Here is a 19,454-nt window from a genome sequence, read left to right as displayed (position 1 = left end):
GTCAGACTTTATAACGAACAATTATAACATGGTGCACATTTCTACCACACTGCCACACACACGCTACATCTCCAGAGTAATTGCACCAGTCACTTAATATCTCACTCACTTTGTTTGGTGCATATGTACATGATGTTGATAACCTGTGGAGTTCTCAATTCAATTCAATTCAATTCAATTCAATTCAATTCAATTCAATTCAATTCAATTCAATTCAATTCAATTCAATTCAATTCAATTCAATTTTATTTATATAGCGCCAAATCACGACAAAGTTATTTCAAGGCACTTTACAAAGTAAGGTTTAAAACCTCACACACCTAAACCCAACAAATCCCACATACAGCAAGCATTTAATTTGACAGCAACAGTGGAGAGGCAAACTCCCTCTATAACGAGGAAGAAACCTCCAGCAGAACCAGACTGGATGTGGGCGGCCATCTGCCTCGACCGGTTGGGGTGAGGGGATAGAGAGAGAGAAAAGCGCAGCAACAACAAGAAGAAGCAACAACAGAGCACAGGCAGGATGGTTGGACCAGGGACTGGATACAGGCAGGATGGTTGGATCCGCAGCTGCCCATCACAGACACCAAACTTTGAGTCCTATGATACCTGTAGGTGAGGACAGAGAGGGAGAGAGAATGTGGAGAAGCACAACTTCTGGAGAGAAAGAGACAAGGTTAGTTAAACATGGGACAATGATGGGAGGTTATTGGACAGAGGAGGTAGAAGGAAACAGAGGAGCTCAGTGTATAAATTAAGTCCCCCAGCAGTCTATGTCTATTGCAGCTTAACTAAGAGATGGTTCCTGTGACTAACAATCATTGCCAGTGACCTGAACCATCTCTAACTATAGGCTTTATCAAAAAGGAAGGTTTTAAGCCTAATCTTAAAGGTGGAGAGTGTGTCAGCTTCTCGAACCTGAAGAGGGAGCTGGTTCCAGAGGAGAGGAGCTTTGTAGCTAAAAGCTCTGCCCCCCTTTCTACATCTAAAGACTCTAGGAACCACAAGTAGCCCAGCGCTCTGAGAACGAACCGTTCTGCTGGGAGCATAAGGAACTATGAGATCTTTAAGATAAGAAGGAGCTTTATCATTGAGTACTTTGTAGGTGAGTAGGAGAATTTTAAATTCTATCCTACATTTTACAGGCAGCCAGTGCAGAGAAGCTAATGTAGGAGAAATGTGATCTCTCTTTCTAAGTCCTGTCAGAACTCTGGCTGCAGCATTTTGAATAAGATGTAGGCTTTTTAAGGAGCTGTTAGGACATCCTATGAGTAAGGAGTTACAGTAGTCCAGCCTAGAGGTAACAAATGCATGGATCAGTTTCTCTGCATTGCTCTGAGAGAGGATGCTTCTGATTTTAACTATATTTCTATGGTGGAAGTAGGTGGTTCTGCAGATTTGTTTAATGTATGATGTAAAAGAGAGATCCTGGTCAAAGATTACACCAAGGTTCCTCACAGTAGAATCTGAAGCTAATGTTATGCCATCCAGGGTGGCTATCTGACTCAATAGTGTCTCTCTCAGATTTTTAGGCCCAACAATAAGAATCTCGGTTTTGTCTGAGTTTAGTTGAAGGAAGTTTTGGGACATCCAGGATTTGATGTCTTTTAAACAACCCTGAATTTTGACTAGTTGATTTGTTTCATTTGGTTCCAAGGACATATATAGCTGAGTATCATCTGTGTAAAAATGGAAATTAATAGAATGCTTTCTAATAATCTCACTTAGAGGAGACATGTATAGGCTAAACAGAATTGGACCCAGCACAGAACCCTGCGGTACCCCATAGCTAATCCTTGTGCATGTGGAGAATTCATCGTTAACATGAACAAACTGGAATCTGTTCAACAAATAGGATTTAAACCATCCCAATGCTGTTCCTTTAATCCCGATTCTATGTTCTAGTGTCTGTAAAAGAATGTTATAATCAAATGTATCAAATGCAGCACTAAGATCTAACAGGACAAGGACAGAAACTAGACCGAATAATAAATAGAATATCATTAGTGACTCTAACCAGAGCTGTTTCTGTGCTATGATGTTTTCTAAATCCTGACTGAAAATCTTCATACAGGTTATTCCCACTAAGGTGGTCAGATAATTGTTTAGCCACGATTTTTTCCAGAATCTTGGAAAAAAAGGGTAAATTTGAAATGGGCCTATAGTTGGCTAGTTGTCCAGGGTCCAGGGTTGGTTTTTTCAATAGAGGTTTGACCACAGCCACCTTAAAAGCCTGTGGTACATAGCCTAGTTGTAAAGATTGGTTGATTTGATTTAATATGAACGAGCTGATTAAAGGTAGAACTTCTTTGAGTAATCTGGTTGGGATTGGATCTAAAAGACAAGTGGACAACTTGGAAGAGTTAATTATTGAGGTTAACTCCATATGAGTTACGGGGGAGAAGCTGTCTAGGTAAGACAGAGGATTTAATAAATTTAAAGTTGATGGATCTAGACAGTGCTTTCTGTCATTTGGAAGAAGTTGCTGCTGAATGTTTTTTCTAATGGCGATACTTTTATTAGTAAAGTAGTTCATAAAGTCATTGCTGCTGAGATTTAAGGGGATAGTAGACTCAATACAGCTATGACTCTTACTGTAGTCAGCCTGGCTACAGTGCTGAAAAGAAACCTGGGGTTGTTTTTGTTTTCCTCAATTAGGGAGGAATAATATGTTTTTCTAGCAGCACAAAGTGCTTTTTTATATTTCATTTGACTGTCCTTCCATGCAATGCAGTTTACATTTATTTTGTTGGAACGCCACTGTCTTTCTAGTTGTCTAGTCCTTTGCTTTAGGCTGCGGATGTCTGAGTTATACCACGGAGCTAACCTCCTCTGATTTACTGTCTTCTTCTTCAGAGGAGCCACTGTGTCTAACATTGTACGTAGAGAAGCTGCAGCATCATCTACAAGACAGTCAACCTGTTCATAAGGATTAAGGTGACTGTTCTCTGAGTATCTACAAGACATTGAGGCAAAAGATGATGGAATCATCTGCTGGAATCTGGCAACAGCGAATATTTTATGTGCATGTTCCTATTGTTATGTCGGCAGCCGGGCTTTCTGGTTTTGGGCTTTTATTGTCGTGGATTTTGTTTTGCATCCGGTTGTTTCGTTCCTGTTCCTTGGCTTGTTGATTGTTTTCACCGGTGCCTCATTAGTCGGACTATTTAGCCCTTCCGTTTCCGAGGCATCCTTGTCGGTTTATTGTTCGCCCACAGCTGTTTGAAGCCGTCCAGGTTTGATCAAGTTATTTCGCCTTGTGACCATAGTCCTCGCTGTTGTATTTTTGTTTCACGTTGACTTAGATTTTGTTTGTGCTGGCCACGCCAGTTTTCCGTACTTTGTACGCGCTCTGAGTTTACGGTTTTTTTTTCTGTTCGCACGGTGAGCATTTTGCCCGTGCCATTTCGGACTAAAAAGGACACTGACGTGAGGACGGTCCTCCGTCGTTCGGATCGCGCGCTATTAGCCGTCGGACCCGGTGTTGTTGCGTGAAGCGCCGTGCGCGCACCATTGTGCTCCTCCACAGACACCGTGGGAAGGAACTTCTGGAGTAACGCTGGAACGAGGACCCGGTCTCCACAGCCCCGCCATCGCTGTTCCTCAACCTGCCTCATGCTCGGAGCTTCACCTCGCGTTTGCCCTGTTTTACCAGGTAGTACCGTACAGTGAAGAGAATTCCAGGTGTATGCTGAACGCTGTCCAGTATATAACTTACCTTATTACTTACCTTCTCTCTCTCTCGGTACTCAGGGACGCTACTATCTAGGACGAGTTTACGCCCACGCACCCTTGTTTCCTTTTTCTGTAAATAAAACCCTTTGTGTGCATACTAGGTCTCTGACTCGGTTCTGTGGAACACTCCCTGGGGGTCCAGCTGCGCACTTTATTGTGCACAGGGTAACATTTCTCTGACAACATCATGTCAATGAAAACAGATTAAATCAAGTGTCACACTAGATGTTGTGTTTTCCATTAATTTGCGTCTGTCAGGAATAAAAGGTCCTGTTTCTATATTTCTCCACGAGCTGCACTGCACTTGGCCTCTTGCAGACCTCTGCAGATTATTCAGTTCTAGGACTTTTGCAGCCATTTGCAAAAAACAACTTTGAATTAACATGGTGTCACCACTGTGACGTCAACAAAGCCAGCAGCTTTTCATTCATTCTGGTCATTATCTAAAGTCATTCAATGACTTCTATGTTTTTGTTTTCGTGTCTGTCTCAAACTGTTGTTTGAGAATTAAAACATCAGCAGCAACGAGGACACAGGTTATACAGTAAAGATGCTTTATAAACAATCTGTCTGTGACCAGAACGTCTACTTCATATTACAACACTAGAGCATTAATGTGTGAAAACACTGTTTGTACAAAAATACAAGCGAGGTTGTAAATTATACACATAAAAATAAATCAGGTTTTCTTTAACAAGAAGGATTACAGTCAACCCGATATCTACTGTAACTACTGCACCACACACTTCATTTCCCACATGATCCTGGTGGACTGGACACAGAGCAGCTGGTCTCAGATCAGTTCACACTGAGACTCGTCTCCACTGGTTCTGGTTCCTCTGTCAGTCAGTTGTGGATGAAGCTCTGCTCCCAGTAACATGGACCAGTCAGAACCTCCACACACACACTGCTGATGCTTCTACATCTGGATCAGTACCAGCTGCAGAGAGAATGAGAGCAGAGAGCAGATCAGTGAGTGTCTACAGAGACTCCCTTCATCATCTGTCACATCTAGGACAAAGAGCAGCAGGACTTCAGTTGTGTTCACAGCAGAAGTGGAGCAGCTGTTAAGCTTCCTTTTAGCTCATTGGCCTGATAGCTCAGTGTCGGACTCAGATGTGATGACTGGACTTCAGCAGAGGTTCTGCTCTGGACCAGCACCACATGGTTACTACATGGAACCATGGTTCTATCAGCCAGACTGATCTCAGAGCTGTGACACACATGAACCTGATCAGTAGTTAGTGTTGATGCTACGACACTTTGATGAGTGACTGGAGCTTTACAGGAAACACTGGATCTCTGCTGTGACACTAACTGAGTTTAGTCCAATACTGCTGAAAGCAGCGCAGACTGACTCCAACCTCTACTGACCTCAGAGTCTGCAGTCCACAGTCTGGACTCTGCACCAGGTCAAGAAGAGGCTTCACTGATGAATCCTGCAGGTTGTTGTAGCTCAGGTCCAGTTGTGTCAGATGTGACGGGTTTGACTTCAGAGCTGAGACCAGAGAATCACAGCTGATCTCTGACAAACTGCAGCGTCTCAATCTGAATAAAGAACCAAAGATGTGGATCAAAGCATTAATAATGAGTCAGATTTGTCCTGATCACTGATGTTTAGTCTAAAATGAGCAGAGTGACTTTGTGCTTGTGTTGTTGTGTCATCATGATCTCAGCTTCTACACATCATCCACATGTCAACACAGCATTCATACACCTGTTGATGTCAGCACTGATTCACAAGCTGCTGTTGACCTCAGTCACATCTGGAATCAGTAGAGAAACGGTTATACTGAAACTTGATTGAAGCCAAATATTAGTTGTGATGTGCAGTGGTTCTGATGAACTGGACTTTGTGTTGATGTGAACTGACTGTGTGGTGTTCACAGCTGGAAGGACCTGGGTTCAGCAGGAGCCTTTCTGTGTGGGCTTCTCATGTTCTCCCTGTGTCTGTGTGGGTTCTGTTCTGGTTCTGCAGCTTCCTGCCACAGTCCACAGACCTATGGTTCTGCTGCTTAGCTGCTGACTCTGAGCTTCCATAGGTCTGATTGTCTGTCTCTGTGTGTTGGACCTGTGATGGACTGGTGACCGGTCCAGACTGGACCCTGCCTCCTGCTGAGTGACAGCTGGGATCAGCTCCAGAACCACGCAGACCCAAACAGGACCAGTTGTTGGGATGATGGATGCATAGATGCAGAGGGAACCACTGTGAATACCACAACTGGACTTTTGGACTTGGACCAGTTCTGGTTGTTTCATAAGTCTTTTATAAAATAACTTAGGGATTTTTAGAATATTGTTTTATATTGTTGTTTGTGTTTTAATGTTTAGTGTTCTTTCAGTGGAACCAAAGTGATCAAACTATACAGTGGGTGAACAAAAAGCAAACCATTAACTCTCAGGAGTGAAACCTGCTGGTTCCCTGAAGCAGAACCACAGTCAGAACCTAGAACAGTAACAGTCAGTGAACTGACCTCAGAGTCTCCAGTCGACAGTAACGTCTCTCCAGAAAACCACACAGACGCTTCACTCCTGAATCCTGCAGCTTGTTTTCACTCAGGTCCAGTTGTGTCAGATGTGACGGGTTGGACTTCAGAGCTGAGACCAGAGAATCACAGCTGATCTCTGACAAACTGCAGTAACTCAATCTGAATAAAGAATCAAAATGAAACAGTAGAAAACAAAGAGTTAGTTGAAACCATTCATTGCCTCATTGTGTGTTTGGAGCTGAAGACTTTTCAGAAAGTAGAAGTTTAGAACCTAGAAGGTCCAAACATCAGAACCAACAGAATGTAGTTTAAAACAGTAACAAAGACTCATTAACATTAATGACAACACGCTGCTGCTTCAGCTCAGACGTCGTGACTTCACCTCTTCAACTCTGCAGCTCCACCACTGGCTCCATCTGGACTCACTCATGTTGTACTGACACATTTATCTGAGCTTCTACTGAAGATCTGACACATTTATAAAAACATAAAGAAAATTTTCTACAGATGGAACGAAATCGTCATAGAAACGTTTCATACTGAGGAAACATTTAATAATGGAGACTGATGGAAACAAAAAACAAAAACTAAAAAGTAAACGGAAAACCACAGAAGAAAACAGACTTTACCATGAAGACCCTCAGTGTGGATCAGTAGAACATCAGCCTCATGTGCCAGCACAACGTTCACATTAAGCTCACACAGAACTAAAACATAGAGTCTGACCTCAGAGTCTCCAGTCGACAGCGACGACTCTCCAGAAAACCACACAGATGCTTCACTCCTGAATCCTGCAGCTTGTTCCAGCTCAGGTCCAGTTCTGTCAGATGTGATGGGTTGGACTTCAGAGCTGAGACCAGAGAATCACAGCTGATCTCTGACAACTTGCAGTAACTCAATCTGAATAAAGAATCAAAGATCAAACAGTAGAAAACAAAGAGTTAGTTGAAACCAATCAGTGTCTCATGATGTTGTCATGATTTTCTCTCAGATTCTTCAACAACATTTTTGTGTCTTTATTGCGATTCATTGGTTTGTTCCATGTCGTCTTGATGGAGACAGAACCAACAACATGATCCTGACTAAAATGTTCCTGTCTAAACTGATAAACACCAGTGAACTTCAGGCTTCGTCACCACAGAGAACAGAGACACTGACTCCACACATGCTTTAGGACCAAAGTGTCTCCATATGATCCAAGCTGTCAGTGACCTTTGACCTTTTTCACTCCTCTAGTCTCAGTCCGTTGTAAGAGTTACGGTCAAACATCATCAAACATTTAAGCAACATTTTCTCGAGAAACTAGAACAGTAACAGTGAGTGAACTGACCTCAGAGTCTCCAGTTGACAGTCACGACTCTCCAGAAAACCACACAGACGCTTCACTCCTGAATCCTGCAGCTCGTTGTTACTCAGGTCCAGTTGCGTCATATGTGACGGGTTGGACTTCAGAGCTGAGACCAGAGAATCACAGCTGATCTCTGACAAACCACAGTAACTCAATCTGAATAAAGAATCAAAGATGTGGATCAAAGCATTAATAATGAGTCAGATTTGTCCTAATCACTGATGTTTAGTGTAAAATGAGCAGGGTGACTTTGTGCTTGTGTTGTTGTGTCGTCATGATCTCAGCTTCTACATGTCATGCTCTGGGTTCTTTAGACATTATTAGTTCCATTTCCTTTTTTATTTTGTAGTAATTTTCTTTTTCTGTTCCACCATGTTGTTCCAGTATTACTTTTGGTCACATAATTCATTCAGCTGCAGTCATTTAGCATCTGTCATGTATTTAATCTCCAGCACTCACCTCATTCTTCCGCTAGATCGTAGCGTGTTATCACCACTTTCCAGCATTTATCCTGGTCTATTCTTGTTACCGAACCTGTGACCGAGTCTTGTTGTTTTGCCTGACCCTTGCCTGTACTGTCGCCTAATCTAACTGCCTGGTTCCCAGTAAGCTTTGTCTAAACTGATTGTGCCTGCACCATGTGGTAATCTGAGTATCAAACACTGCCTGTACCTTAAATCCTTCTAATGTACCTGCCTGTCTCCAGTGTCGTGCATGTGGGTCTGCATATTAAGGAGCCTGACACTACACATCATCCACATGTCAGAAAAATCATAAAACACCTGTTGATGTCAGCACTGATTTACAAGCTGCTGCTGGAACCAGTAGAAAACCAGACATGTTGGATCAAAGACTTCATCTGGTTCCTTTGATTAAACGTTTTAAACTCTTTAAATCTGAACTATTCTGTGTCGTCTGATGGAAAATGTTCAGACTAATGTTTGGATCAAACTCCAAATTGACCATTATTGATGAAGTGAATCATCTTTAGAACTGATCCCAGTCAGATGGATGTTCTCTCCTCTGGTTCTACATGGAACCTAGAACCTTCTGTAGCAACATGTCTGCAGCCTCATATTCATGCTCCTGTTTCCTGCTTGTGTCTCTACAAAGTGACATCATTGTCTGACAGGAAGCATCACACACAGGTTGAAGTGTCGCCTGTTGATGGAGACGAATCAGACGCCACTAAAGATCCTTCAAACATGTGGAGACATGATTTACTCTGAGTCTCTGCTGCTGTGTCACATTTGAGGATAAAGATGCCACAAACTTCTGTTCATGAGTTTCACAGACTTTACAGAGTCACAACAACCTGTCAATCATTCCTGCAGGTTTCTGACACGAGACTTATTTTATTCTAGACTCAAGTGGAGACGTTGGAAGTGATGAGCTGAAAAACACTGACCTCAGAGTCTCCAGTCGACAGTGAGGACTCTCCAGTCCAGCACACAGAACCTTCACTGATGAGTCCTGCAGGTTGTTGTCACTCAGGTCCAGATGTGTCAGATGTGACGGGTTGGACTTCAGAGCTGAGGCCACAACTTCACAGTGAGTCTTTGTGAGTCCACATCTAATAAGTCTGTGATGACAGAAAATATAAAGTCTATAAATGTGAAGTATCTGTGACGCAAACTGACTTCATGAATGTTGATGCTGAAGCAGCTGTAGCTCAGTTGGTCTCATCCATCACAAAGTGTAAAGCTCTGTTGGATCCACCAGATCCCAGAGATTAGAACCAAAGTGTGTCTGGACAGAACCAGAAGAACCAAAGACAGATCATAGAAACATGCTGCAGACGCTTCATCCACTGAAAGAAACGACCGTCAGCTGTGATCACATGTCAACTGTCAAAAGCTTTTAGCAGAAATTCTTCAGAGCTAAAGTTTCTCTGTTGGATTTGACTTAAAGCTCCATCGAGCAAAGAAAGACAGAAGATCCTGATGTTCACTAACTTTACAGCTGCTTTGATCTGATCCTCAACAAAGACGTTTTCTAGGAACCAGTAGTTTATGTTTTTACTCTGTGAACTTTTAGATTCTGTGTGAAGGCTTCAGCTTCATGTTGCTGTAGAATATTAATGATCACATTAACGTTGGACTTACTTAAATTTTCTGCAGTTCCTCACAGCTGGGATCAGTCTCTGTCGTCCCTCCAGTGATGTGTTGTACTGGTTCAGGTCCAACTCATCCAGAACCTCCTCTGACATCTGCAGCATGTAGGCCAGAGCTGAGCACTGGATCAAGGAGAGTTCCTCCTCTAAACTGTTCTCTGACTTCAGGAACTCTTGGATCTGCTGATGGACTGAGTGGTCGTTCATCTCCATCAGACAGTGGAAGATGTTGATGCTTCTGTCTGGACAGATTCTATCACTGTTCATCTCCTTCAGGTTGTTGATGACTCTCTGGATGGTTTCTGGACTGTTCTCTGTGTGACCCAGCAAACCTCCTAAGATTCTCTGGTTGGACTCCAGACAGAGGCCATGAAGGAAGCGAACAAACAGGTCCAGGTGGCCACTTGGACTGAGGAGGGATTTAAACATGATTCTACTCAGGACAACATCCAGAGCAGCATTGGAGTCTATCAGTAACTCCTCCAGTTCCTCCATCTTCCCGTTGGTGTAACAGAGCATCATGTGAACAGCAGCCAGAAACTCCTGAACGCTCAGATGAACAAAGCTGAACATCTTGTCCTTGGTTTTCCTCCCTCGCTCCTGTTTAAAGATCTCTGTGAACACTCCTGAACACACTGAGGCTCCTCTGACATCGATGCCGCTCTCTTTCAGATCTTCCTCATAGAAGATCAAGTTTCCCTTTAGCAGCTGCTTAAAAGCCAGTTTAGCCAATGACTTGATGTAGTTGCTGCTCTGTTCTGGTCCGTACTTGTCTTTAGTCCGATCCATCTGAAACCCCAGGAACTCTGCGTACATCTCCGTCAGGGTCTTGGGCAGCTCTCCTCCCTCTCTGGTTTCCAGCAGATCCTCCAGAACCGTAGCAGTGATCCAGCAGAAGACTGGGATGTGGCACATGATGTGGAGGCTTCGTGCCGTCTTGATGTGGGACATGATTGTGTTGCTCTGCTCCTCATCTGTGAATCTCTTCCTGAAGAACTCCTCCTTCTGTGGGTCAGTGAACCCTCTGACCTCCGTCACCACCTCAACAAAGTCTCCATGAATCTGATTGGCTGCTGCAGGTCGTGTGGTGATCCAGATGCGAGCAGAGCGTAGTAGTTTTCCTCTGATGAGGTTTGTCAGCAGCTCATCCACTGAGGTGGACTCTGTGACGTCACGTTGACCCGTCTCCTTCTCACTGGTGCTACAGTCCAGTTGGAGGCGACTCTCGTCCAGTCCATCAAACACAAACAGAAGTTTGAAGCTGCTCTTGTCATAGTTGCTGTTTCCTGATGACTGTAGATGTGTAAAGATGTAATTCAGAGCCTCCAGGCTGATGGACTCAGTTTCTGGGATACATTCATGAATGAGCTCTGACAAACTAAACTTCTGTCCCTTCAGTGGATTCAGCTGACGGAAGGTGAAGGGGAAAATCAGATGCACGTCTTGATTGGACCTTTGTTGGGTCCAGTCCAACACAAACTTGTTCACAAGGACTGTTTTTCCAATCCCAGCGATTCCATTGGTCAACACTGTTCTGATGCGTCTGTATTTGCCAGGGGGATGTTTGAACAGGTCACTGGGCTTCACTGGCTCCTCTGCTGATCTTTGCTTCTGCTGTGTCGTCTCAACCTGTTGGACCTCATGCTGTGTGTTGATGTGTGAATCCGGCCCAGCTGTGATGTACAGCTCTGTGTAGATGTCATCCAGACGTTGGTCAACTTCTGACCAGCCTGGTTTCACACAGAGAAACTGGTCTTGGAGGTTTGATTGAACCATCAGCTGGTAATTTGTGATGGGTTGTGGCTCTGCTACAGGAATCATCAGATCTGGGTCTAACAAAACACAAATAAGACAAAGTGTGTCTGGTTCATTAATTCAAGTCTTTGTGTTATCGAAAATTATGAAAGAGCCTGGAACACTAGAACTAGTGAAGAGAAGAACATTGCTGTATCTGATTATTACTGTAAATTCTGCTCCACATTCTACCAACTTCACCTACAACACTTCAGTAAATGTGTGATTGTGTCTGTGATGTTACATGTTGAGATAAATCCTCTTACTCTGCAGACAGTCAACCAGCTTCTCCTGCTTCATTCTCCTCAGGAAGTTCACTGTGATCTTCATAAACGCGTCTCTGCTGCTCTTCCTCTGCTCTTCATCCTCACCATCCAACTCCTCCTCATCCTCCCTCTGACTCTCTAAGCATTCTGGGTAATCTGGACTCAGAACCTTCTGGATCTTCTTCAGCTCCTTCTTCACAAACGTGACAATGTTTTCCTCCAGCAGCTGGAACAGAAACTATATGAATGACCTGATCCAACTAAAACCATGGAGCCAAACATCAGATCCATGTTGGACACACTGACATCCACTGGTCTAAAAAGTGCAGCATGGATATGATTGAACACAACAGATGAACAGTAGTAGTTGTACATGTACAGACCATAAATATGGAGTCCAGCTGTGTTTGGTGCTGCTGGACAGACTGAGCACTGGGAACCTCTGAGCTCTGCTGGTCCACTCTGTGGAGGAACCATGAAGAATGAGTCCACACACAGACACACACAAGGTAAAGTGCATTAAGTGATGTTGGATGTGAGCAGTGAGTCAGAGACTCCCTGTAGTGGTGAAGCTTTACTGTCAGTCAGTGGCTTCAGTCTCAGCTCTGAACAACATTTATCTCTGCCTCCCTCACTGAACAAGGCTGAAGTGTTGGAACAAGGAGTCTGCTGGGATCAGACTGGTTGTACTGGGCAGTTCCCAGTGGGAATATGTTGAACTAGGAACATTTATCTACTTCCTACATTTATTCATTGTTGGACGTTGGCTCTGGTGTCGACAATGAGGACAAACAGTCGTCTCCACTGCAACAACATCACAACTAAAGTCTCCAGTAGTAACTTCAATTTACTGCTGCAAGTGAAGAAGCTTTAAGACATTTGACCAAAACCTTCATGTAGAGACGTCAATAAACAGATTTGATCAGAGATGATCAGCTGCTTCCTTTGATGTCAGCACTTCATTAGAAGAGGAGCAGCCCCTGAGACCCTCTACAGGATCAGAGCTTTAGCTACTGCTGGATGGAGATTTGATAAATGATCAGAGTGAAGAAAGTGTCTCCTTCACATCAACACTTCACACACAAATCAACCAGATCAAGAAATGAAAACAACACAAATGTTTATCATCAGAGAAAGTTTACATCAGACTAATCAGAATGATTCAAAGTGACAACAACTCACTGTGAGTCTGATACAGGTTGGTCTTTGAATGTAATAATATCCTCCTTTGACCAGTCGCTCTTAAAGGACACACAGCTGGGTCCAGGTCCAGGTTTAGGTTCAGGTTTAGGTTCAGGTTCAGCAGATCCTCGTCTCTGATGGGACCTGATAGAAAAACACCTACAGTGACTCTCACACATTGAGTCCTAAATGAGCAGTAACAGTAAATTAGTGATGTGTGTGTGACTTGGAGACAGAATCATCACCTCTGAGCTTTGTTCTGGTTCTCATGGTCCCCACACAGACTGGTTTTAGAGGGAGGGGCTCCCTCCTCTCTGTCCTCACACTGATTCATGCTGCTGGATTCACACTTTCTACCTTCATGTGGAGAAGAAACACAAATAATTCATCTACACATTAACTCAAATTCTTCATTCTCATTATCAGCTGCTCCTCCACTGATTGCGTCTTCTTCTCTCGTTCATTTTAGAATCAAAATCAGTATCAGAATCAGAATAGTTTTTATTCGCCAAATAAGGAATTGCATCCGGACTGACTTTTCATACCCTCATACCAAGGAGTATGAGGGTACATACTTTATTTACATATCAATAACAGTTATATACATACATTATTTACATAAAGTAAATAAATAATAGAATAAAATAAATCAAAATGTTTTTACTGAGTCCTTTCTTTATGTGATGGAGTTTAGCTCAGCCTCACAGCCTGGGGGAAGAAGCTGACTCTGGGTCTGGTGATTCTGGTTCTGCCAGAGGGAAGGAGGTTGAACAGTTTGTGTGCAGAAAGGAGGAAGGAAGGAAGTTAAGGCCTGATAACCGTCTCTGTTGCAGTCTGCAGTCTCTGACCACCCGCTGCAGTCTGTGTCTGTCCTGCTTGGTGGCTGAACCAAACCACACAGTGATGGAGGTGCAGAGGACAGACTGGATGATGGCCGTGTAGAAGATGGTCAGCAGCTCCTGGGGCAGATTAAACTTCCTGAGAAGAGCAGTGGGGAGAGGATGCACCCCTGCGTTGCACCGGTGCTGATGGCGCGGGTGCCAGATGTGATGCTGCCCAGCCCCACCTGCTGCCTCCTGTTGGTCAGGAAGCTCCTGATCCACTGACACGTGGGATTGGGACGGTGACCTTAGTCAGTTTATGGTGGAGAATTCCAGGGGTGATGGTACTGAAGGCAGAGCTGAAGTCAACAAACAGGATCCTGACATATGTGCCAGGGAGATCCAGGTGCTTCAGGACGTAGTGGAGTCCCAGGTTTACTGCATCACCCGCTGACCTGTTTCTCCTGTAGGTGAACTGCAGGGGGTCCAGGAGGGGCTCTGTGATGTCCTTCAGATGCCTCAGCACCAGCCTCTCAAACGTCTTCATGATCACAGACATCAGGGTGACAGATCTGTAGTCATTCAGACTGGTGATGTTGGACTTCTTAAGGAGGGGCACAAACTGTCTGAAGCAGTTGGGCACTGTAGACAGCTGCAGAGACTGGTTGAAGATCTGGGTGAAGATCACTGCCAGCTGGTCAGCACAGACTCCGAGGCAGGCTGGGGACACACCGTCAGGTCCTGGAGCCTTTCTGGGTTCCTGCCTCTAAAGGACTCGGGAGATGTCTCCTTCTCAAATTCTCAGTGCCAGCAGGGGGTCTGGTGACGGAGGGTGTGAATGTTGGGGGTGTCGGTGAGCCTATTACTGTATGTGTCCAGGAGGTGTGAGGTCAGGATCAGCTGGATGCAGTCCGACAGTGGGAGGCAGAGGAAGCTGCACCAGCTGCTCTACTTCTGTCAGGGACCATAAAGTAACAGTAAATCACTGACACTTCCCTTGACTCACAATGACTGTATCTACTCTGACTCTAATTGCTAAGAACTGTTGTGTGTGAACCGCTTCTATTTAGTGTCACAACCTTCTAAGAGCCAGGTGACACTTATAATGTACAGAGACAGACTGATGGAGACTTTCTTTCTATGAGTCTCTAATGAACCAGCTTTCATTTACTGCAGCCTTTGATCTTTGTCTCTGCTTTGCTTCCACATCATCAACATTAACTAACATTTATCTGATAGGTCATAGGTCTGATTTGATCAATAAACTGTTGGAATTAATAAAGTTTTTAAATATTAATAATGTGTAATGGGAAAAAATTGTGCCTTTGTGCTTTTTTTATCCATCACAGTCGTCATGTGCTGGTCAGATGCAACACTGAACATTCTTACACAAACAACTAATCTCTTGTGCCCTGTTGTACATCTAATGTTCCATTTGACTGACTAATAATTTATGATATATTTTTGCCTTTTACACCCGGACTCTGGCTCCATCCTATCTGACTCCCCACCAGACCCAAGGCTGTAAAAGCCAATGCAGCTTGTCTTGGAAGCTCGGTGTTCCTTCCTTTGGATAACAAGACATGACGATGCAGAAGTGAGAAAGCAAACATTCTCACTTACTGTAGCTTTGTCCAGAGAGACATTCCACTGGGGCCATGTTTTGGATATGCTTTCTCCATTATTAAACATTCTCTCTCACAGCCAGATAAGGTGGCACAAACAATTCCATTGCTGCAGAGAGACATTCCACCAGAGCCAGAGAAAGGGGTTAAAAGGCAGAAGCAACTTGAGGGTCGTGGGTTCTTTGCATCACACCTTCGTGGTGTGTGCACTGATCTCCCAGCTGGTTTTTGGTTTGTTGATGTGCACGATCAACATCCATTCCTTTTATTTGCTTTCCCCATTATTTTTATTTTCCTTCATTTTTATAATAAATCACACAAAAGACAACTCTCTCATCTTCCTCTTTATGGGAAATTTCCACGACAGTTATCATTTAACATTTATTGCTTTATAATTATTTAACCTCCACACTCTGCTTCTCATTCACACATTGAAACATTGATGGCTGAGCTGTGATGCTGTTAAACCTTAGGGTTCAAGGTCTTGCTCGAGGGCACTTCAACACCTGACAGGGAATCAAGCCACTGATTGGTGGATAAGTGATCTACTTTACTCCAACTACTCCAAACTTTCTGACCTGTTCATGTAGTTGGCTGAAAATAGTTTGATATTTAGCACTAATGTCAATAAAAGACACCAATAAATTCTTTTTTGTCCTCATCAGTATGAGAATGGAGGGTTCATGGCTTTGGACTGATCACTGAGCGCTGTGTGGACAGTAGGAAGTGCTGTTGCATGGTGTAAATTGTGAAAGGGGAAAGCTACAGGCCCAGCGCATCTGCTCCTCTGTAATGAACGAGCACTGGCTTCAACAAGACACTCAGTAACATTGATGAGCAGAGCTCCTCAGTCCTGGTTTGAGTTCAGCTGTTTCTATAACTACAACAGGAGCAACGTTCAAACAGCGTCAGACTGATTCTAGTTCAGCTCCAAACACGGTTTACATAGATCCTGCAGTGACAGAGAAGCCAAACATGCTGCTTCCTTCTTCCAGTAGCTGAACGATAAAAGACCAGTTGGTCACCAGTTAACGTGGTCACTGGGAAACTCAGAACACCGACAGGACAGTAGAAAACAAACACATTTTTGGACCTTTGTGCACTTGTATCTGGATCAGCTGATCACTGAGGCTCCACCCCGTTTATTTACAGGAAATCAGAGGCCTCTACACCTACAATAGAGGTGTACAAAATAACATTGCTAACACAATGTAACCAATGTAGAGAGGCTGTTGAGACAGAAGAACAACTGATGAAAAAAGATGTGTCTTATTGTGAAAGTCTGCTCCCGTTTCCTCCTTCATACCTGTTTCAGGTGCAGCCACACCTCATTCCAGGAACCGGTTCACCTGGGTCAGTTTAACTGTTTGTTTTTGTCTCTAGGAACTTTCTATGAACTGTGTCTGTGTTAGTCTCAGTTCTTTAATTGTTGTAGTTGTGAACTAAAGTATCAGATAAAATGCAAAGCTACTTGTAGCATCAGCAGATATTAAACCACTGGTTTGTTAAGAAGCTCAGTTAGAAAACAAACTGTAGTTGGTGAATATCTTCACATGGTTTAAATAATAAGTCATGTTTTTACCATTTTTGTTATTAGTTGGTTTCAGTGATTAATGTTGTTTGTTTCTTACTTTATTACATGAATAATGACAGTTTGTGTTTAACCTGTGATGCAGCACATAAACACGAACTATTACATAAAACCTGTTAAACTGGTTTTTGGTGCAGGAGCAGTTTGTCTGTGACTACAGCTGCTTGATTCAGTATCAAGCTTCAAGCAGACACAACATATACTGTAGATTAAACGTGTAGAACAAACATCTGAAACTGGAATAAGGAGCGAGCAGTCGGTCACCAGTTAACGTGGTCACTGTAAAACTCAAAACACTGAAAGGAAATGGTGAAACTCAACAGAAGCAGAAAACCACCACATTTGTGGACAGTCAGTCTGAGCGGTCAGTACCTTCGACTGTGAGCTCAGAACCAGAACCAGGACAAATAACAACCAGAGCCAGACCATAAACACCATCAACTCCACACATCCGGTTCTTGTTAGTGTTAGTTTGACAGAAGTGGATCATGTCTCTTCTTCCTCTACATTAATAAACAGACTCAGTAACAGTAATGTTGTTAAACACTCACCTCCTCAACTTTTCTTCTTGGCGTTTAATTAACGTTTCCTCCTTCTGCTTTGTTTTCTCTAAATGGAGTCTTAACTCTCTGAACACCTTCGGTCTTTGCTCTTGTACCTGGATCAAGTGATCACTGGGGCTCTGTCTTCTCTCTGTTTAGAGGAAAGTTTAGAGGAACTAATTCTTAAAGTCTGACGCAGCTCATAAACAGGGAACATTCCATAAAACCTGTTAAAGTGGTTTTTAGTTGTAGCAGCAGTTTGTCTGCGTCTCCAGCTGCTTGTTTCAGTATGTGGCAGAGTGTTGGTTTGGGGAGTGGAAGATCACAGGTTCAAATCCCCAATAGAGCAAGTGTGACCTTGACATTGTGCACTGGTCCACAGCCCACTGTTCCCTAAAAGGAAAGGTTAAATGCAGAAGACAAATTGTATGTGATAATGACCAATAAAGGCTTTCTTTCTATCATGCTGAACGTTCCTCCAGCTGATCTGTTTCAGCCTAATGAGCTGTGATTCAACAGTAACAAAGTTACAACTAAAGGTCTATCAATAGTCATGTTCTTCTTCATCCTCTATTTATTCTATTCTTTAATGTAATTTCTATTCTTTAAGGCGCTGAGCCCTTTGTCTTATACCCGTGTCATAAACGGCGAGGAGAGAGACCAGAGCCACAGAGTCATGTACAGGTGAGTGTCACCGCTCGTTGCGAGCGAACAGGAGTGAAGGACCCAAATGCACAGCTTAGGAGACAGGGATTCAGGCAAAACAGAGTTTATTAGAATTAACTCCAAACGGCAGGCAAAAATGTGGGTCAAGCAGGCAATTGTCAAAAACCAGTAGTCATAAACTCTAGCAGAGGTACAGGCAGGAACAAGGCCAAACAACCGTCAGAACACAGGCACAAGTCAAAACCCATAAACTTACTAGGTAGTGCTGGGGAGTCTGACAAACCGGGTGCTTGAACAAAACTATCTGGCAGAGAACAAAAGGATGTGCAGGTGCTTAAATGCAGGGGGATGATTGATGATGGGACACAGCTGGTGATCACATGACAGAAAAACCAAGTTAAACAATGCGGACAGGAGCGGAAGTGTACGAAAGTAAAGGAAGTGTGACAAAAATGACTACGTGAGTGAACAAAACTAAGGCAGACAGGAAAACAAGACAAGAATTACCAAAATAAAACTGAAGACTAATTTAACACAAGAACAACAGCTGGAACCATGACAGTGAGCATAGCTACACCATTATCATGCATACACTCAACTCCATCAATCGTCTGACTGTCGTCTACTCGTTTCCACGATAACAGCCACCGTGCAATGCATGGCTATAGCTGCTGTTGTACGGACACCTGGAGCTGATGAGTGAGTTTAAAGCACAGAACCAACATAAATGCAGTCAAACCAGTGTCTTTGTGTTCTGTCATATAGTGGTACATTAACCTTTCATACAATAGCTACTGTCAGGCTGCTTAATATGCAGACCCACATGCACGGCACTGGAGACAGGCAGGTACATTAGAAGGATTTAATCACAAGCTGTAGGTCAAGTGGAGCCCCGTCTGTTCAGAAGACTCATCGTAACAACCCAGTACTATGACTGTGTGCACATGACACATGATGAGTGTAGTGGCCTCGTCACAAATACTCGATGAAGGAAGGACCCAAATGCACAGCATTGGCTTGATTAAGAACAATGTTTAATAAGTTCAAAGTCAGGCAGGCAATGATCATACACCCGGCAGGCAAAAACAAGGAACAGGAAGCCAAGAGGTCGGTTTGATCGGGTTTTAATGGACTTACAGGTTTCCAGGAAAACAGGGTTTACACCAGAAAACAAATGAGGTGGTAAACAGGAGCAGGCAAGATCGGTAGTTAAAAAACAGGCTAGGTCAGAACCAAGAGATCTATGGCAACAGTACAAAAGGGCTAGGCTGAACCAAGG

The 19,454-nt window shown here is 43.6% G+C and overlaps 1 protein-coding gene and 1 long non-coding RNA gene across 2 annotated transcripts; both read right to left on the bottom strand.

Moving 5' to 3' along the window:
- Positions 1–4,457: 4,457 nt before the first annotated feature.
- LOC129604043 (ribonuclease inhibitor-like) lies at positions 4,458–9,220 on the bottom strand. The gene is made up of 6 exons (XM_055508460.1): positions 9,216–9,220; positions 8,984–9,151; positions 6,954–7,127; positions 6,213–6,386; positions 5,113–5,286; positions 4,458–4,678 (listed from the first exon to the last, which is right to left on the bottom strand). The coding sequence occupies exons 1-6, from the start codon at positions 9,218–9,220 to the stop codon at positions 4,669–4,671; spliced, it is 705 nt and encodes a 234-aa protein (XP_055364435.1). The 3' UTR covers positions 4,458–4,668.
- A 3,754-nt stretch (positions 9,221–12,974) lies between these two features.
- On the bottom strand, positions 12,975–17,596 carry LOC129604072 (uncharacterized). Its single transcript, XR_008694642.1, has 3 exons — positions 17,519–17,596; positions 13,176–13,287; positions 12,975–13,074 (listed from the first exon to the last, which is right to left on the bottom strand). It is a non-coding gene; the product is annotated as an uncharacterized LOC129604072 (long non-coding RNA).
- Between the last annotated feature and the right edge of the window lie 1,858 nt (positions 17,597–19,454).

Source organism: Betta splendens, chromosome 1, assembly GCF_900634795.4.
Source record: "Betta splendens chromosome 1, fBetSpl5.4, whole genome shotgun sequence".
NCBI classification, from domain to species: Eukaryota; Metazoa; Chordata; class Actinopteri; order Anabantiformes; family Osphronemidae; genus Betta; species Betta splendens.
The sequence above is the reverse complement of the archived record's forward strand: the minus strand, read 5'-3'. Positions and strand labels throughout refer to the sequence as shown.

Excerpts from the sequence above, each read along its gene's own strand:
- LOC129604043 (XM_055508460.1), bottom strand. Across the intron at positions 7,128-8,983 it reads TGTCGACTGGAGACTCTGAG|ATTGAGTTACTGCAAGTTGT; the intron begins GTCAGTGTTTTT and ends TTCTTTATTCAG. Across the intron at positions 6,387-6,953 it reads TGTCGACTGGAGACTCTGAG|ATTGAGTTACTGCAGTTTGT; the intron begins GTCAGACTCTAT and ends TTCTTTATTCAG.